Genomic DNA, 17763 nt, shown 5'->3' on the forward strand with positions numbered 1-17763 from the left:
AACATGTCTGGTCAGCATGTGAAGTGTCTAATTACCACTTAATTATGTGTCATAAGTACTGTGGGAAATGACACACAAACTCCATTTCAGCATTCAAATAAAGTGATTATGAACCTAGTATATCTATAGCCACTCTCAGTGGTGTAAAGTACTTAATTAAAAATACTTTAAGTACTACTTAAGTTGTTTTTTGGGGTATCTGTACTTTACTATTTATTTTTTTGACTACTTTTACTTCATCACTACATTCCTAAAGAAAATAATGTACTTTTGACTCCATATATTTTCCCTGACACCCAAAAGTACTCGTTACATTTTGAAAGCTTAGCAGGACAGGACATTGTCTAATTCACACACTTATCAAGAGAACATCCCTGGTCATCCCTACTGCCTCTGACCTGGTGAACTCATGAAACACATGCTTCATTAGTAAATGATGTCTGAGCGTTAGCTCATGGCCCTGGCTATCCGTACATTTAAAAAACAAGAAAATGGTTCCATCTTGTTTGCTTTATATAAGGAATTTGAAAAGATTTATACATTTAAGTGTATTTAAAACCAAATACTTATAAAGTTTTACTCGAGTAGGAATTTACTGGGCAACTTTTTACTCAAGTCATTTTCTATTAAGGTATCTTTACTTTTATTCAATAATGACAATTGGGTACTTTTTCCACCACTGGCCACTCTACAGATGGCATCTGTAAAAGTCAGGGGCATTTAAAGTGAACCTTGTACCAGAAGATGTTGGCCTATAGTGCCATGTGATCGAACAGTTCCTAATGACAGAAAGCGGTCTAGCTGGGGATGTATGGATAAATGGAGTGCTTGACCTATGGACAGGCTGTTGCCAGTATTATATCTGTCGTGGTCAGGAGGATAGAGACAAACCATCTGTAGACCTGTAGCTTTACACACAGTTTAGGAATCCATCATGAATGTAATGCCCAGGAACATCCAGATCTGCTGGGTCTTCTCTCCTACAGTGCAGTGCTTGAATCAATGAACATAGGAAGGCAGTACTGTAGGCATATATTTCACTGTAACAGATCTCTCTGGATCTCTAGAAGGAACTGTGTGCCACTGTCTTGTACGATATCTTGTCATGGGAAAATAGCTCTCTGAAATTAGCCATCTATTACTCTGATAAAAAGGCATGTTAGCGGATGCTATTAGCTTTATACAATTAACCGACCGACTCTCTGTTGTACCCCTGCTTGCGTTGCATCTTTGAAATCTATGTCACATCAATAGATTTAATGATTTACAGAGCAGTTAATGGAGGCTGAAGCAGCGCTTCCTGTGCCATTGGATGCAAATTGGATTTGAACAGCCTACTGTAACAAGCCACCTTGTTTCCCTGGCCTCTTGTATCCCATGTCCTTTGTGGAACGTTTGCAGGCCAGGTTATGTTCAGCTACCTGGTGAGAGCTGATATGTGAGGTCTGATTGCAGAAGCTGTGGCACGTGAGCTGTTAATAGCTTGATGTCCATGTCTTCTGTCCACCGAGGAGAGACCGTGTTAGAACATGCATGTTACTGCCATTCACTTTTGGCTCCATGGGTGGTGAGAGTGACTGGATAGAGGTACGAATGTGACAGTGGAACTTGATGAGAGCCCATCCACTGAATCCTTTGTAAGCCGCTGGGCTTTACCTGGGATTTAGGGCCAATGTTCATTTTCAAAGCCATTCTCACTGCAAACCCTAACCTGGATTTAGCTGGTTTCACCCTATTGTATTCAGTGTAGCTGGCAAAACGGATCTACTACCCAAGGTTATTTTCACCCAGCCCTTGTTTTTTTTTGGGGGGGGGGGGTTAGTTGAGTTACTCCCCCCTGCGTCTCCACAGCTGTGTGTGCCTGATGCTATTCAGAGCCAAGCTCAGTGATTGTTTTTATCAGACATGCTTGGTAACTGTCCAGGGAGGTGGAGAAACACAGTGACACATCATTTACCACACGCCGCTAGTCTTTTAGCAGTGCCATGAATATTAATATCACTATGGCAATGGTTCTGGAGATTACACTTGTGCCATTAGGTCACTTGTTTTCGTGGATAGCTGAAGCTGTAGGCAGGGGGGGACGCTGAGCTGGGAATGCTCACAGTTCACACTCGTTGGCTAAGTGAGATTAGTTGTGCTTGCATTGAACAATACCCCCAAAAGCCATCGGGGGAGGGGAGCATGTATTAAATTGCTCCTTTCCAAGTTCTCACAGACTTCTGTGTTTTAGATGACCTGTAACTGATTCTTGTTCATGTCCATTGCTCCACTGTGCTTGGTAGTATGTATATCAACACCACTGACAACCCACTCACAGGCCACTGGCATGGTTAGTCCAGGCGCATTTAGCTCAGACTGCCAAACGCCACAGCCTGACAATGGGTAGCAGCTGGCCGCCAATATTCTAGTCTCACAGGCCTGCCTCATAGGATATGACCTCAATACACAACCATGCCCAGAAGCATCATGAGCTTTGGCTCTTCTTCAATTCCCTATTTCTTTATGATGGGTTTTTATTTATGTACTAGAGGTTTTGGAAGGATTTCCTTGCCGCCTTGTCATATTGACTCAGTGTTAAGCATTATCATCATTCATACTGAGGTGGCTCTCCTGTGCTGTACATATTAAGCCTCTTTTGTGTTTGCTCTTTCGTAGGTGGCTCTGAGGAAGAGCACAAAGAGCCTGAGGTCGCAGGGGGGCAAGGAGAAGTGGGAGAGCCAGGTGCTGAAGAAACGGAAGACTGAACAGACTGCTGGGGGGCATGTGATTCCTGTGAATGGATTCACTGACAATCGAGCTGACTTTGATCATGAGCAGGATGGAGAGAAGGAGCAAGGGAAGGTGAAAAATAGATCAAAGAAGACCAAGCAGGTAGTCTATGGATCAATTAACCTTCCTTCTATTTGAATGACTATGCTCTCCTACAAACTAAAAACCTGTCTAACCTCGTAATGTGTGTGGGCATTTTGCCCAGTGAGGTAAAAGAGATCGTACAGTTTGTTTTCGTTTTTGTTTCTTTACCTAGCTAAGCAGCTATATGTTTATCTGGAGTTCTTCCTTTTCTTTTTCTAATGGTGATACGGCTTTTGTCCTGTAAAACAAAATGGCTCCATCGTGAGGTGTTAATTGTCAGCACCAGCCAGTCAATGAACTGTGTTATCAGGTTCATTTCCGAATCTTCCCATCCTGATCTAGTAATTGCTTCACACAAGCGTGTCTGCTTTGCAGGAAGTTAGGATAGTGCCACACAGGAAACAAGGGCCAATAAAGAGACGAGATAAGGTGCTTTGTGAAGAGCTTCCTCCTCAGCGCAGGATGTGTCTGTGTTTGTAGCAGAGAGCACACCAGGCACTCACAAACTTATGTCCACTTCCATATCAGTCCCTGACCTAGCCAATTCCCGCACCCTAATCTGTATGTGTCGACCAGATACTACTTGTTTTAAGGTATCGCCTAGATTACTCCCTGTGGATCTCTCTTGTTCTGAACAGTATGCAAAACAGTATGTTGGATGGTAGCCTCCTATGCAAAACAGGACAGAGCTATTATCAGGTTTCTTTCGGTGTATTTTGTTCCTTGAATTTACTGTTTTACTGTAGGTAAATGGGATCTACTCTACGAAATGGATGACACCTACTCACACTTGATCAATCGAGCAGTTTAATTGTGTCACTGAAGTAACATCCGGAGTGCTGTAGGAAGTAGAAGGACCTCAGATAACATCCTTTCTCAGATAACATGTACTTTGCTAAAGCGCATTGACACAGGACATTCACTGTGTCAAATCAAGTCATGAGCCTAGCTGGAAGATGGCTGGATGACATGTTCACTGCCACTGTTAAATCCCACCTATACTATTTAAGTAAATCATTTTTACATGAACACACACACTCACTCACGCTCACACACAGAAATAGACATACAGTGTTCTGGGCCTGCCTGTCAAAGCAGTGAAGTGTAGCAGCCAAATGAACACTGCAGCATGGGCTGAACATTATGGAACGGTAGCTTTAAACCATGAAACCCCAGATCAACAACACATTATTGTACTGTTCCTGTTGAATCACCACATGCTGAGTTTCCAGTCAATATGATTTCTCTGTTTTGTCCTGAAACAACTTGTGATCTCCTGAATCAATATCTGTATAAAATCTGCATTATGCTGCATGGATCATTCAAGGTCTCCATTCCAACCCAATGTTGGTATGTGTGTGTGCCCATTTATGCATGCACTGCATTCATCTTGCCTTTAAAGAAAAGCCAGCTCTGGCTCGGAGTTGAGCCAGGGCCAGGGCTAATTGCCCATCACGGTCAGTGAATGAGTCTGGACATGAACTCTGCTTATTTTAAATCGGGTTAACTGTGTCATTGAAATGGATGTCCTCACTGATGTGTAATCACTCATTCCTGTAATACACCAGTGCCCTCTGGTGGGCCAGATTCTCATCTGGGCAGAGGGGCTATGGCCTGGTAAATCCACTGTCTACCAACTCAATGTTATGTAGATAACTCAAAGACATGGTGATAATTAGTTACATTGGAAGCCTTTGAGTGTGTGATTGATCTGTCCCTCTGGGTCTGTCCTGTCCCTCAGGTGAGGCGGCTTCTGGGAAGGCAAAGCGGAGCTGAGGTCACCAGATCGCAGGGCACGCCTCAGAGAAGCAACTCTAAAGAACACCACAGTGGGGTATGAACAGTATTGTCTGGATAAAGGGATTTTTTTTGTGTGCCAACAACAACCTATTAACTGATTACAGAAGGCATTTATCAGAATCTGTTATAAGCCCTTGCTCATTAACATTATAATTTCTTTCCACAGAGTTCATTCTCTGGTCGTGGCTATTCGGTGAGTGACTTCAATCCTTTCTGACAGAATGAATGTCGCCTATGTTACCTATGGTACTGCTCAAAGTATGAGGACAAAACTGGGTCAGTGATTAGCTCATGCATACTGAGAAGAACAGTCCGTAACTACAATGTCCTCAGAAGCTGGAACAAAATGTCCTCAGAAGCTAACAGGCTGATATTTAGTAACGTCGCTAAACAGGTGTCATGTCAACACGGATTAGTGATTTGTATATCTGAGTGACACTTTGACAGTGAGCAGGACTTGAGGGAGGGACTGACACATGATTTATCAGTGGTTTCAGTAGAAATTGACCGGCTGATATGTAGTAACTCAATACTGTGTTGCTCCGTCGCCTGGCATGATGATTCCTTTCGAGCAAACTGTTCAGTACACACAGCAGTTAAACACACGTCGATGACTTGGAACGAGGTAACAGACCTAATGCATAATAATGTCCCCTTTCTCCCGCTCGGTTTCATTCTCTCGCACACTCTCTCTCTCTCTCTCTGACTTGATATGTAAACAGACTCTTACTTCTAGGCATAAACACATTTCTTACTAATCTAACAATAATACGTTTCTCAACGGATCTCCATGTTTTTTAAAATTATATATATATATATATAATATGCATTATTTACAGTTACATTTCTAGAGTTTCAGTTTGAGTGTTGGTGATGGATGAAGCCGTTCTCGTGAATTAATGCAGCGCTTCGCATCCTTTCTCCCGCAGTGTGACAGTGAGAGTGACATCGATGACAAGGTCAGATAAACATTCCCACTTCTCAGAACTATTAACTTATCAGTCCTCTACATGTTATGTATTGGTGTATTCCCATTGGGGCTGTCAGCTGGCCAGGCTGTATTGTAGAGGGGGGGGTCCTCCAAATGGCAGACAGGGTTGTGATGGGGTCAGGTGTTTTGGCGGACCTTTTTATTTAATAGGTCAGGGCAGCGTAAACAGTGTGTGGGGTGTCTTCGGTCTCAGTGGTGGTCCTCCTCCATCCTGAGCAGACTATTTTTGGGACATAGTTGACGTCAAAGAGGGTAAATGGCCACACACTCTAACTTTTGTTTTGGTACTGGTTTGTGAGTGTGAGGTTCAGTCTGTGTGCCTTACGGACATTATACTCATTTAACTCTTTAAAAAAAAAATGTCTACATGTTAATAATGCCAGCTCTCTTTGATTGCATTATTGGATTTTGATCTAAGGAATGCGCCGAAGCTAACCGGATTACACTGTGAATATCATTAGGGCTACTTACGAAAGTAAGGACTTTCTGATTATCATAACAAGTCTCTGTTATTTCCTCTATATGATCTATTTATTTTTGTCAGCAACCTCCTATTAAATATGGAGGCTCCAAAACTGAAATTAAACTCATGACAGAGGTCATATGAACCAGATTACGGTAATGTAGCATTTTGCAAGGTTGTTAATCAACTGATGGATTCCAGGAATATCTGGAAATAAGGTACTTACATTTGCAACACGAAAGGAACCTCATGATAGTTTACCACAGCTGAATTTCCGCTGAGTTCAACAATTTGATTTAGCAATTGAATCTGGTCAGTTTGATGTCTTTTTGATGTCATTAGTGTATAACCATGCGCTTTCCCAGCATCTGTATGATTGACACTTTACAAAGGACAGAATGCTTAAAGATGAGGAATACAGAGGAGCACATAAAATATAATATCACTACATAGCTTATTTAAGTGAAAATGGTTGAGTGTTTTAGGCTGTGTGTGCGCGTGTGTGTGTGTGTGTGGACTCTGCTGCCTGGTATGACAATCTGGCCAATATTCAGCAATGTAATTAGAAACATACTGTTTTAAATGTAATTTATGGATTAGAATAAGATACTTAGCTACTAAGTTAATTTGTGTCATCCACTTTCTAATTTGTTTTTCACAAGGTAAATGTCATGGGCATTTACGTAATGCTCTTACATGAAAGAAATGACTGATTACATGAATTGCCTCTTAATGTGTAATCTATGTTGTGATGCTTTTTATTATACTGGCAAAAAGATGCATTCATTGAGCTGTCACATACTACATGAAGTTAGAATGGTTTCGATTGAATCTCATTCAGTTTCGTTTAGAAAACGTTCCCTCTCATGTCATTGGACAAGGTTAGTGAGTTATGTCTCACCTTTTTGTTCCTCTGATCTCATTTTCATTCCTTTTCCATTTCCATTTGAGTCATTTAGCAAACGCTCTCATCCAGAGCGATTTACAGTGGTAGTGAGTGGGTACTTTTTCACACGGGTCCCCCATGGGAATAGAATCCACAAATCTGGCGTTGCAAGTGCCATGCTGTACCAACTGAGCCCCACGGGACCATACATTCATTGGGAACTTGAACACACCCCCCGGAGTGTGGCGCTGACGTCGAGTCTGGGAGTGGAGCAAGAGCCAGCATACCGGATGGTCCTGTTGATCGAGTGCTGTTAAAGATTACCATGGAAAAGCAATCACTTTTGGGGACAGTTCCAGCACCAGACTCAAAATCCTAACCTTTTTATTTTCTCATCTTTACTCAGGTTTCAGGGATTGAGTCTGAAAAGCTCTTCACACTAAGGACAACTAATGGTAAGAATATTTTCACTCTCAATTTTCTTTGCACTTGACTTCTCTGTCCTTGCTTAGCTGTTGCTAAACAGAATAGATATATTTGTCTCAGTGACACGCTCTTATATGCTTTTTCTGACATTCCATTTCTGTTCACTTGAATAAGGGCAACACCCCTTATTCAAACCACACAATTATCAAGAATTACCTATTTGTTGTCAAGGTGTTGTGGCCATTGTAGTTTCAGGATACCCACACACTCTTAATTGCACAACGTGGTTTGACACTGAATGCCACTCTACCCTGTGGAAAGTCTCTGAGCTAGAGGGATTTATGTTGAAGTAAAACAGAATAATGACACAAGTGTTTTGACAGAGATGTGTGTGCATTTGAATGTGTTGAGTTGCGTGAAATAGTTGATAAATGCCTTCTACACAATCTTTTCGCTATGAATTGGATTGATCCTCCACTTTCAGTGGCTTCGCTGCTTCATTGGGGCTAGGAAGAAGTGATGTTTGGAGTCACACGTCATTCTCAATGAGACTACTGGCTCAAGCAAGTTTGGAAGCTACTGCAATATTCCCTATTATCATCCTTAGCATCTCTTAGCAATACCATATTATGATCCAACTATAGCTTAAATTCAACAATTAAGTGCAATTTTCACCCAAGAGAATGCCTCTCAAAGCAACATCACTGAATGGTATTTTTCCCATTCAGTATTCTTTACCCGACTGAGTTGTTGTTGCCTTATATGGGCAGCTTGATTGATTGTGTTCTTTTCACAACCCACGATTTCTCAAACTCAAAGCTCATTAGAACTAACGTGGTCACATTTGGCCTCATTTGCCCTGAAAGAGCCAAGCGGAGACTCGCATCCAGGTCCAGGCAGCATAAAGCATGCTCTAATCCCACTGGCTGGCTGGCGGTGAGAACCTTTTAGAGCTGAGCCCAGGGGTTTAATATGCCTTGTGAAAGCGATTAGAAGGTCTCTATTTAACTCTCCCTACCTCCAAGCTGCCTGTGGTGGGCTTTGGAGAGGGCATTTGTTGTTCGCTTTGGAGGTCTCTCATTGAGTCTTCCAATGAGCCGTCTGGACTTCAGCCTATTGAATGTTATGATTACAAAGAATGCTAAACACACCACTAGTCTCTCCCCAGAGCCCTCGGTTTTTGTCAGAGCTCAGAGACTGCAGGGAGTAGAGACTAGTGTTGTTTGGTGCTGGGAAAATAGGCTTTGTTGAATTATTTAATGGTCATTACACTGTCTGTCTGGCTGTGAATGGAAAATATAATGGTGCAACTAACAAATTGTGAGCACTTTGTAATATGAACATGCTCATTTGCCCAAGACATGAACCCAATGGCTGTTATGAAGCTGCTCATTAGTAGCCTCATTGTTGTTTCTAGATGTAGGCCTAGTATTCAGTCATGGAGGCCACAGGACTAAGGCTTTTATCACCAGACAACAGAGATTAGGAGCTATTCACCACAATGAATGAAGGTTGTTTTAGCTAAGCATGAACACATACACCACATTACCAAAAGTATGTGGACACCTGCTCATTCAACATCTCATTCCAAAATCATGGGCATTATGGAGTTGGTTCCCTCTTTGCTACTATAACAGCCTCCACACTTCTGGAAAGGCGTTTCACTAGATGTTGGAACATTGCTGCAGGGACTTGCCTCCATTCAGCCACAAGAGAATTAGTGAGCACGGGGGCATTGTCATGCTGAAACAGGAAAGGGCCTTCCTCAAACTGTTTCCACAAAGTTGGAAGCACAGAATCGTCTAGAATGCCTTTGTATGCTGTAGCGTTAAGATTTCCCATCACTGGAACTAAGGGATTTAGCCCAAACCATGAAAAATCTAATGTTATTTGTCACATGCGCCAAATACAACAGGTGTAGTAGACCTTAGAGTGAAATGCCTACTTACAAGCCCTAACCAACAATGCAGTTTAAAAAAAAATTGTATATATATATATATATAAATCACAAATAATTAAAGAGCAGCAGTAAAATAACAATATCGAGTCTATATACAGGGGGTACCAGTACAGAGTCAATGTGCGGGGGCACTGGTTAGTCGATGTAATTAAGGTAATATGTACATGTAGGTAGAGTTATTAAGGTGACTATGCATAGATAACAACAGAGTAGCAGCAGTGTAAAAGTGGGGGGCAGGCAATGTAAATAGTCTGGGGAGCCATTTGATTAGATGTTCAGGAGTCTTATGGCTTTGGGGTAGAAGCTGTTTAGAAGCCTCTTGGACCTAGACTTGGCGCTCCTGTACCACTTGCCATGCGGTAACAGAGAGAACAGTCTATGACTAGGGTGGCTGGAGTCTTTGACAATTTTTAGGGCCTTCTTCTGACACCGCCTGGTATAAAGGTCCTAGATGGCAGGAAGCTTGGCCCCAGTGATGTACTGGGCCGTACGCACTACCATCTGTAGTGCCCTGCGGTCGAAGGCAGAGCAGTTGCCATACCAGGCAGGGATGCAACCCGGATGTTGAACCTTCTGAGGACCCATGCCAAATCTTTTCAGTCTCCTGAGGGGGAATAGGTTTTGTTGTGCCCTCTTCACGATTGTCTTGGTGTGCTTGGACCATGTTAGTTTGTTGGTAATGTGGACATCAAGGAACTTGACGCTCTCAACCTGCTCCACTGCAGCTCGTTGATGAGAATGGGGGTGTGCTCTGTCATCCTTTTCCTGTAGTCCACAATCATCTCCTTTGTCTTGTCGTGGCACCACATGGCCAGGTCACTGACCTCCCTATAGGCTGTGTCGTCGTTGTCAATGATCAGGCCTACCACTGTTGTGTCATCGGCAAACTTAATGATGGCCTTATTGATGAAGCCAGTGACTGATGTGGTGTACTCCTCAATGCCACCGGAAGAATCCCGGAACATATTCCAGTCTGTGCTAGCAAAACAGTCCTGTAGCTTAGCATCTGCTACATCTGACCACTTCTATATTGACCGAGTCACTGAGGCTTCCTGTTTGAATTCTTACTGGATGAGCGTTTTCATGTTTGCCTATACAGCTCATTGAGTGTGGTATTAGTGCCAGTGTCGGTCTGTGGTGGTATGTAGACAGCTATGAAAGATACAGATGAAAACTCTCTAGGTAAATAGTGTAGTGTCGCTATCTACAGCCCCAGATCATTATTCCACCTCCACCAAACTTTACAGTTGGCACTATGCATTGGGTCAGGTAGCGTTCTCCTGGCATCTGCCAAACCCAGATTCGTCCGTCGGACTGCCAGATGGTGAAGCGTGATTCATCACTCCTGAGAACGCGTTTCCACTGCTCTAGAGTCCAATGACGGCAAGCTTTACACCACTCCAGCCGACGCTTGGCATTGCACATGGTGATCTCAGGCTTGTGTGCGACTGCTCGGCCATGAAAACCCATTTCATGAAGCTGCCGAAAAACAGTTCTTGTGATGACAATGCTTCAAGAGGCAGTTTGGAACTTGGTAGTCAGTGTTGCAACCGAGGACAGAAGATTTTTACGCACTTCAGCATTTGGCGGTCCCGTTCGGGGAGCTTGTGTGACCTACCACTTTGCGGCGGAGCCGTTGTTGCTTCTAGATGTTTCCACTTAACAGTTGACTGGGACAGCAACAGGTCAGCAACAGGTGTGGCTGAAATAGCCAAATCCACTAAGCTGAAGGGGTGTCCACATACTTTTGTATATATAGTGTATATTAGATTTAGTATTTATCTGATGTGAGAAAGAATATTAAAGATGCACTATGCAGAAATCAGTCTACCATTTCCTGGTTTCTAACATTTTTATAGTTTGCCTAATTTCAGTTTATGTGACAAAACAAACAAGCAATAATATAACCAAGAATATTGTATTTTCAGCTGTTTGAAGAAAAAAAACTACTACCAGAGTACAAAACCGAATGTAAAAGACACAAAAAATGAAACTTAAGAACCGGAAGCATAGAAATAGCGCACATAGACTTTCTTTCAATGAGAATGACAGCTCTATAACAACATTTCTATGTGAATTTGGTCGTTTCGCCCAAAAAAGTTACATATTGCAGCTTTAAATGATTCCGTCAGCTCTGTCAAACTGTGGTTGGTAACAAAGGTTCTCTGGTTGCTCATAGACATAGGCGTTGATGAGAGGGACGAGACGAAGGTGTGCAGCTCTGCCACAGTGTCAGGTCTACAACGCAGCCAGGAGCAGAGCAGCGACACACCCCTCGATCTGCCTGCTGCCAGTCCCGCCCCTGGCTCTCAGCCTGCTGGCAGCCCTGCCCCTGCAGCCCCTCTCACCAGCACCCGTACCACCAGCCCACTTCCTGCTGTATGTGTGAAGAAGGAGAGGACGTCCCCTCGCAACACGACCACCCCAACTCTGCCAGGGTCAGGCCTATCCCAGGTCAAGAGAGAACCATTGTCACATCACCAGGGTCATCCCCTGTACATTGGTCTCCACAACAGGTAGGTCATGGCATTGACTGTACTTGTTCAAACCATTTCATAATACTGATATCTTAGATGAGGTGATATTTATTTACAACCTTGCCTTTCTCCTCCCTACAGCAGCATCATAGAGAGATCCCGCAAGCGAACCCTCCCGCCATCCCCCCACCTCGGGCGCCATTCTTCTCCCTTGCCGGTCCTCCCCCTGTCCGTCTCGGAGTTGCCTGCACCCCACTTCTTCCTGCCAGTTCACGGGCATCGCCGCCCGGCCATGTTCACAAGCCCTCTGGGATTACCAACCAATGGCATCGTAGGACACTCCACTGAAGCAGGCTACTCAGGTAAGAGGCTTGAACAGTACAGGAGATGGATATTGAAGGGGCCGTATAGGAGATAGATTGGTGTTTAGTGTACAACAGGTGTTGCTGGGGATATGGGTTGTGGGTGAGAAAGAGCAGTTTTTGTCATAGAGTATGACCTTTAACCTCTCACCCACAACAGAGCACGACCTGCTTCGCCAAGAACTGAACAACCGTTTCCTGGCGCAGACTGCAGAGAGAGGGACTGGCTCGAGGCCACCTCTGCTGAGGACAGAGTTCCACCAGCACACACACCAGCACCAACATCAACACCAGCACCAACTCACCTTCTTATCCTACCCCAATGGTTTGCCTCCTCCACCAGGCATCCTCTCTACAACCCCAAATATGGGTCGCACAGCTGACCTAAATGTAAGTCCAGTACATGGCCACCACAAACGGCTTCATGTGAGGTTAAAGGGTAACTCTCAACCCCAATTTCAGCTTTTGCCCAAAAAATATGCATTCAGGTGAGAAGTTGTGGGTGGGGGGAATTGCTCATAATTATTCATTTTGGGGGTGGGTGAACATAGTTGTACCTGATCCCAACACTTTTTCACTAAAGCATACTTACCAGAAGTCCGCTAGCACACTCTGATAATAAAATGATGTGCATCATGAGCAAATACGACTTTGGACAGTTGGCTCACAGTGGTAAGGCGCCAAGTTCCTGAAATCTATTGCCACTTTCCGTGTAAATTCTAATCCCCCATGGGGTGCAAAAGAAAATAGTTGAAATGTAGACTGACATTTATTGCGTTATTCTGTTGGGAAGAATAGTGCAATCATCACCTTGAAATTGAAGATTAGGTGCTCATTTCAATCCAACCTGCATTGCAGTGTTTACGCAGTAACTCTTTTTCCAATGGTCAAATGAACTCAGATTGGTCTTGGGTACTGTATAAAAACCTACAACTACTACCAGGGGGACCCCTCTCACAGGTATGCTTTCACTTTTCGGAATTAGAAGTGTGTGGGCACGGGATGAAGATAGTAAATAAAAGATTTGATTCATGTGGGATAAGAAATTATTTCATATTAAAAGTATTTGAGTCTACTGTCTTAGTGGACTGCGCCACCAATCATTCATAGCAGATGGGGGAAAAACACAACGAGTTGACATGACCACCATTGTCATCTATTTCTTGTTATGATGGATGTAGCTACGAATATAAACATATAATCCTCATAGCCTACTTGTGTTTTTTTCCTTCGTAAAAGGAGGAATGGAACTGTGAGGCACAACACTTTGAATTTGGTCATATGCGGAAAAGTGCCTTATTGCCTTTTGAATTTTGTATAACGTCAGTAGGGAGCATCTTGCTTTTCCAGTAAACCTTGAGGTGGTACCACCCAGCACATCTAGAAGGGAGTGTATTTCATACCGAACCCCTCCCTTGAGATGACGTAGAGGAACCTTCTCGAGGTGCTTCTACATCACCGTTTGAATGGTGGAGTTGAACCTCTAGTGGACAAAAATAGCTAGATTTACTACAACGAACTGTCAAAATGAAGACCAGAATTGACGTGTTTCACTATAACTAAGCCTAAAAAATCTGGTATGGTTTTCACCAACAGTTTTACTCTTTAATGTTATCAAAACCCACATTCATTGTGAGGAACATTTTAGGTCACCCAGAAATGAGAGAGAGATAACGCTGTGCTTTGTTTTTGCTGTTTTCTGAACTCAATCTCCTTAATAGTGTAGCCTCAGGCTCAGCAGCCGCCTCCTTTACTCTGGGGAAAATCTTGTGTTAGTTTCACATCTCAAATATCAAACTCTTTATTACAGTATCTCAACATAACAGAAATATCAGATACAGTCCCTGAGAGACACATTTTAGCTTTCAGCCGTTTAAAACTTTTTCCCACCCACCAGGGAACATTTTGAAATATTTCATCATACTGGAAAAAAATGTACGAGCCCTGAAATGGCTGGCTGTTCCACTGACAGCTCAGTAAAGCCAGTGGAAATGGATCTCATGGCTGTTTTGACACACTCAAAGCCCTGCTGTCAGGATAAATGACTGTGCCGCAGCAGAAGGAATGAGGTCATTAGAGTGCTTTTGATCGTGGGTAATTGCTCATGGACGCTTTTGCCAGCATTGGCAGGGCTTCAGTTGGGTTTAAGCAGCCGAGATATGGAAACTCTGAACATAGCCATCCGAAGTGTGTACATGCATCTGTTAACCAGTCAATGATCTGGTTTAGCTGCATAGATGTCAGCACTAGATCAGGACTTGAAGATGAAAAATTGCTCAAAAACAATAATTTGTAGCATTTTTACATTGATGTTTCTTCTTTGTCTAATATTGTTAATGTTACTTACAATATTTTTTGTCTTTCAGTTGGAAAAGTACCCAGCTAAACTGGAAAACCCCTACATAAGACATAAAAATGTAAGTGAAAGTACTGCTTTCAGAAAGATGGGGATATGTTCCTTTGGATTACTTTTCAAATGAATTATTTTTTATTATAATGTGATTCTCAGTTATTTGATTTACTCCATACTACCTCAGCAGTACAGTCACAGATCTTCTCTGAGCGTACAAAGTTATTTTGTTTACCCTAAAGTCATACTTCATTTATTCTCACCTTAACCTATGTGTGGTCTTGCCCAGTTCTTCCCCCCCTACCCCCCAGCGATGCCTGGCATGTCAGCCCTGCACCCCCACTCAGGACCCCCAGGGCCCTTCAGCTCTCTGCAAGGAGCCTTCCAGCCCAAGGTCCATAACACATCACTGACTCCCTCAGTCTGTCTGTCTCTCTTTCATTACCCAGTGTTAACCCCCCACACACACATGCTGTTCTCAGTCTAAACACGTGACTTCCCATCTCTCCCTAGTCTAATCCTATGGAAGTGGTGACACGGCCAGGAGAAGTTCCTCACAATCTCCTACCAAAGGGCCTACGGGTATATGCCATTCGCCAGCCTTATGTAAGCTTGTTGACAGAATTCTAGCCCTCAGGTTTAAGACTAATCAAATTATTTTCCTTCTATTTATTCTAGCAGAAGGCTGGCAAATGGTGTGCAATGCATGCCCAGATCGCCTGGCAGATTCAACACCACCAGCAGAGGATGAAGGTACTTCAGATGTGTTCCTTTATTTCACTCAATGGAGCGAAAGTTTCAAATAGCGGTACAAATCAAATCCAAATCAGATCAAACTTTATTTGTGACATGCACCGGATGCAACAAGTGTAGACCTTTGCCGTGAAATTCTAACTTACAATAATCAGTGAAGTTATGCTTTCTGTATCCTCCTCGGTCTCAGCAACTCACCACTCAATCTCTATTGAGCTTTTAATCTTCTCTCTCTCACCTCCTCTGTCAATCTCTCTCCTCCCCATTTTATCTGTCTATCTTTAACAGCACATGCGCTTTGATCCACATAAGCTGAATATGAGCGGGGTGAAGCTGGACCTGTTTAGTCGGCCAGCTGCTCCGGGTCTTCCTCCTGGACTGTCCTATGGCCATGACCTGGCCCGACCTCTCCTGTCCTCCTCAGGTTAGCCAGCCCATTTTCATATTCATTATTGTGGGTGTTAAATTTACATTTACATTTAACATTTACATTTAAGTCATTTAGCAGACGCTCTTATCCAGAGCGACTTACAAATTGGTGCATTCACCTTATGACATCCAGTGGAACAACCACTTTACAATAGTGCATCTAAATATTTTAAGGGGGGGGTGAGAAGGATTACTTTATCCTATCCTAGGTATTCCTTAAAGAGGTGGGGTTTCAGGTGTCTCCGGAAGGTGGTGATTGACTCCGCTGTCCTGGCGTCGTGAGGGAGTTTGTTCCACCATTGGGGAGCCAGAGCAGCGAACAGTTTTGACTGAGCTGAGCGGGAACTGTACTTCCTCAGTGGTAGGGAGGCGAGCAGGCCAGAGGTGGATGAACGCAGTGCCCTTATTTGGGTGTAGGGCCTGATCAGAGCCTGGAGGTACTGAGGTGCCGTTCCCCTCACAGCTCCGTAGGCAAGCACCATGGTCTTGTAGCGGATGCGAGCTTCAACTGGAAGCCAGTGGAGAGAGCGGAGGAGCGGGGTGACGTTTGGGAAGGTTGAACACTAGACGGGCTGCGGCGTTCTGGATGAGTTGTAGGGGTTTAATGGCACAGGCAGGGAGCCCAGCCAACAGCGAGTTGCAGTAATCCAGACGGGAGATGACAAGTGCCTGGATTAGGACCTGCGCCGCTTCCTGTGTGAGGCAGGGTCGTACTCTGCGGATGTTGTAGAGCATGAACCTACAGGAACGGGCCACCGCCTTGATGTTAGTTGAGAACGACAGTTTGTTGTCCAGGATCACGCCAAGGTTCTTAGCGCTCTGGGAGGAGGACACAATGGAGTTGTCAACCGTGATGGCGAGATCATGGAACGGGCAGTCCTTCCCCGGGAGGAAGAGCAGCTCCGTCTTGCCGAAGTTCAGCTTGAGGTGGTGATCCGTCATCCACACATTAAATGAGGATCTACGTGCAGTTATGATGATTTTGTACGGCCTTGGGAGCAACTGTGTTGGTTGCTTACTGTAGAGATGACATGTTTACTTTATATCCCTTTATGTCAATGTGAGTGTGGTTGATTCGTAGAAAAATAAATTGGCGTGCAACTCAAGTCTATAGACTAACAGTCTTTGGTGCTGAGTAAAAGAATGCATAGTGAAAAGAAGGAAAACAGCTATTTCTTTTGCAGTTTTACTGTATTTTAGCAGCAGCAGAGGTCAACAAAAAGACACGTTTTGGCAACAGCCTTCGTCAGTGTGGTTGATTCACTCACTACTGTACCTTCACCCCCTACAGGTCATTTGTCTGCATCACCATTCAGCGCCGCCACTCATCACGTCCACTATTTACCTGCGAGCCACCTCACTGGTAAGTGCCATAGGCTGATGGTGCAACGTCTAAATAATTATGTTTAAAGTCCAAGACAATTAAGCAATAAGGCACAAGAGGCAGTGCTGTATTATGAATACAGTCACAGGTAAACGGCATTGTTCGGCCCGACATGATAGCATCAGCATCCAGGATCCAAACAACCAGTTTTAGAATAGACATTAAGAGGTGCCATTCTTGTGATGTTCCTCAGATCCATTTGGACGAGCCAGTCACTATGGAAACCTTGGACAACTGGCAACTAATGCATTTGGTGGCCTGGGTGCCTCTTCTATTGGTAAGTTTTCGCTCTTAAATAATTGACCTCAACCAAAGACAACCTACTGTTTTAATTAACTAAATTAGAAAATTGATTGATTTGATTGAAAATACATCAACCCTTCCTCTCTCAGGCCCAGGCAGCCTGTTTGGTGGAAGGCAGAGCCATGGGTTGTCAGGTTTTGTCAGCCCCCCTCAGGAAGCCTGTAACCGCCTGCACCGAACGCCCCCCTCCTTCCCCACACCTCCAGCACTGTCCAGGCCTGCTGATGTGGACCGCAAGCCCACGGTCCATAGCAGCGAGAGGGAAAGGGAAGCTAAGAAAAGGGATCACTCTGCTACCAAGGAGGAGTCGGAGAGAGACGGGT

At 43.9% G+C, this 17763-nt stretch overlaps 1 protein-coding gene across 3 annotated transcripts in view; it reads left to right on the top strand.

Moving 5' to 3' along the window:
• Nucleotides 1-17763, top strand: part of LOC124048789 (autism susceptibility gene 2 protein homolog) — a 36227-nt gene that overhangs the window by 16388 nt on the left and 2076 nt on the right. Inside the window, exons 2-17 of one of the 3 annotated variants that reach the window (XM_046369869.1) lie at nucleotides 2659-2874; nucleotides 4598-4690; nucleotides 4823-4849; nucleotides 5586-5615; nucleotides 7403-7451; nucleotides 11562-11898; nucleotides 12001-12221; nucleotides 12382-12611; nucleotides 14588-14638; nucleotides 14861-14965; nucleotides 15085-15153; nucleotides 15250-15324; nucleotides 15613-15748; nucleotides 17045-17116; nucleotides 17331-17414; nucleotides 17530-17761. In XM_046369869.1, coding sequence (XP_046225825.1) covers nucleotides 2659-2874; nucleotides 4598-4690; nucleotides 4823-4849; nucleotides 5586-5615; nucleotides 7403-7451; nucleotides 11562-11898; nucleotides 12001-12221; nucleotides 12382-12611; nucleotides 14588-14638; nucleotides 14861-14965; nucleotides 15085-15153; nucleotides 15250-15324; nucleotides 15613-15748; nucleotides 17045-17116; nucleotides 17331-17414; nucleotides 17530-17761 — 2027 coding nt within the window. The remainder of the gene's footprint in view (nucleotides 1-2658; nucleotides 2875-4597; nucleotides 4691-4822; nucleotides 4850-5585; nucleotides 5616-7402; nucleotides 7452-11561; nucleotides 11899-12000; nucleotides 12222-12381; nucleotides 12612-14587; nucleotides 14639-14860; nucleotides 14966-15084; nucleotides 15154-15249; nucleotides 15325-15612; nucleotides 15749-17044; nucleotides 17117-17330; nucleotides 17415-17529; nucleotides 17762-17763) is intronic. The other 2 variants (XM_046369871.1, XM_046369870.1) reach the window with 2 other exon arrangements.

This window comes from Oncorhynchus gorbuscha, linkage group LG11 (genome assembly GCF_021184085.1).
Source record: "Oncorhynchus gorbuscha isolate QuinsamMale2020 ecotype Even-year linkage group LG11, OgorEven_v1.0, whole genome shotgun sequence".
In the NCBI taxonomy this organism is placed as follows: Eukaryota; Metazoa; Chordata; class Actinopteri; order Salmoniformes; family Salmonidae; genus Oncorhynchus; species Oncorhynchus gorbuscha.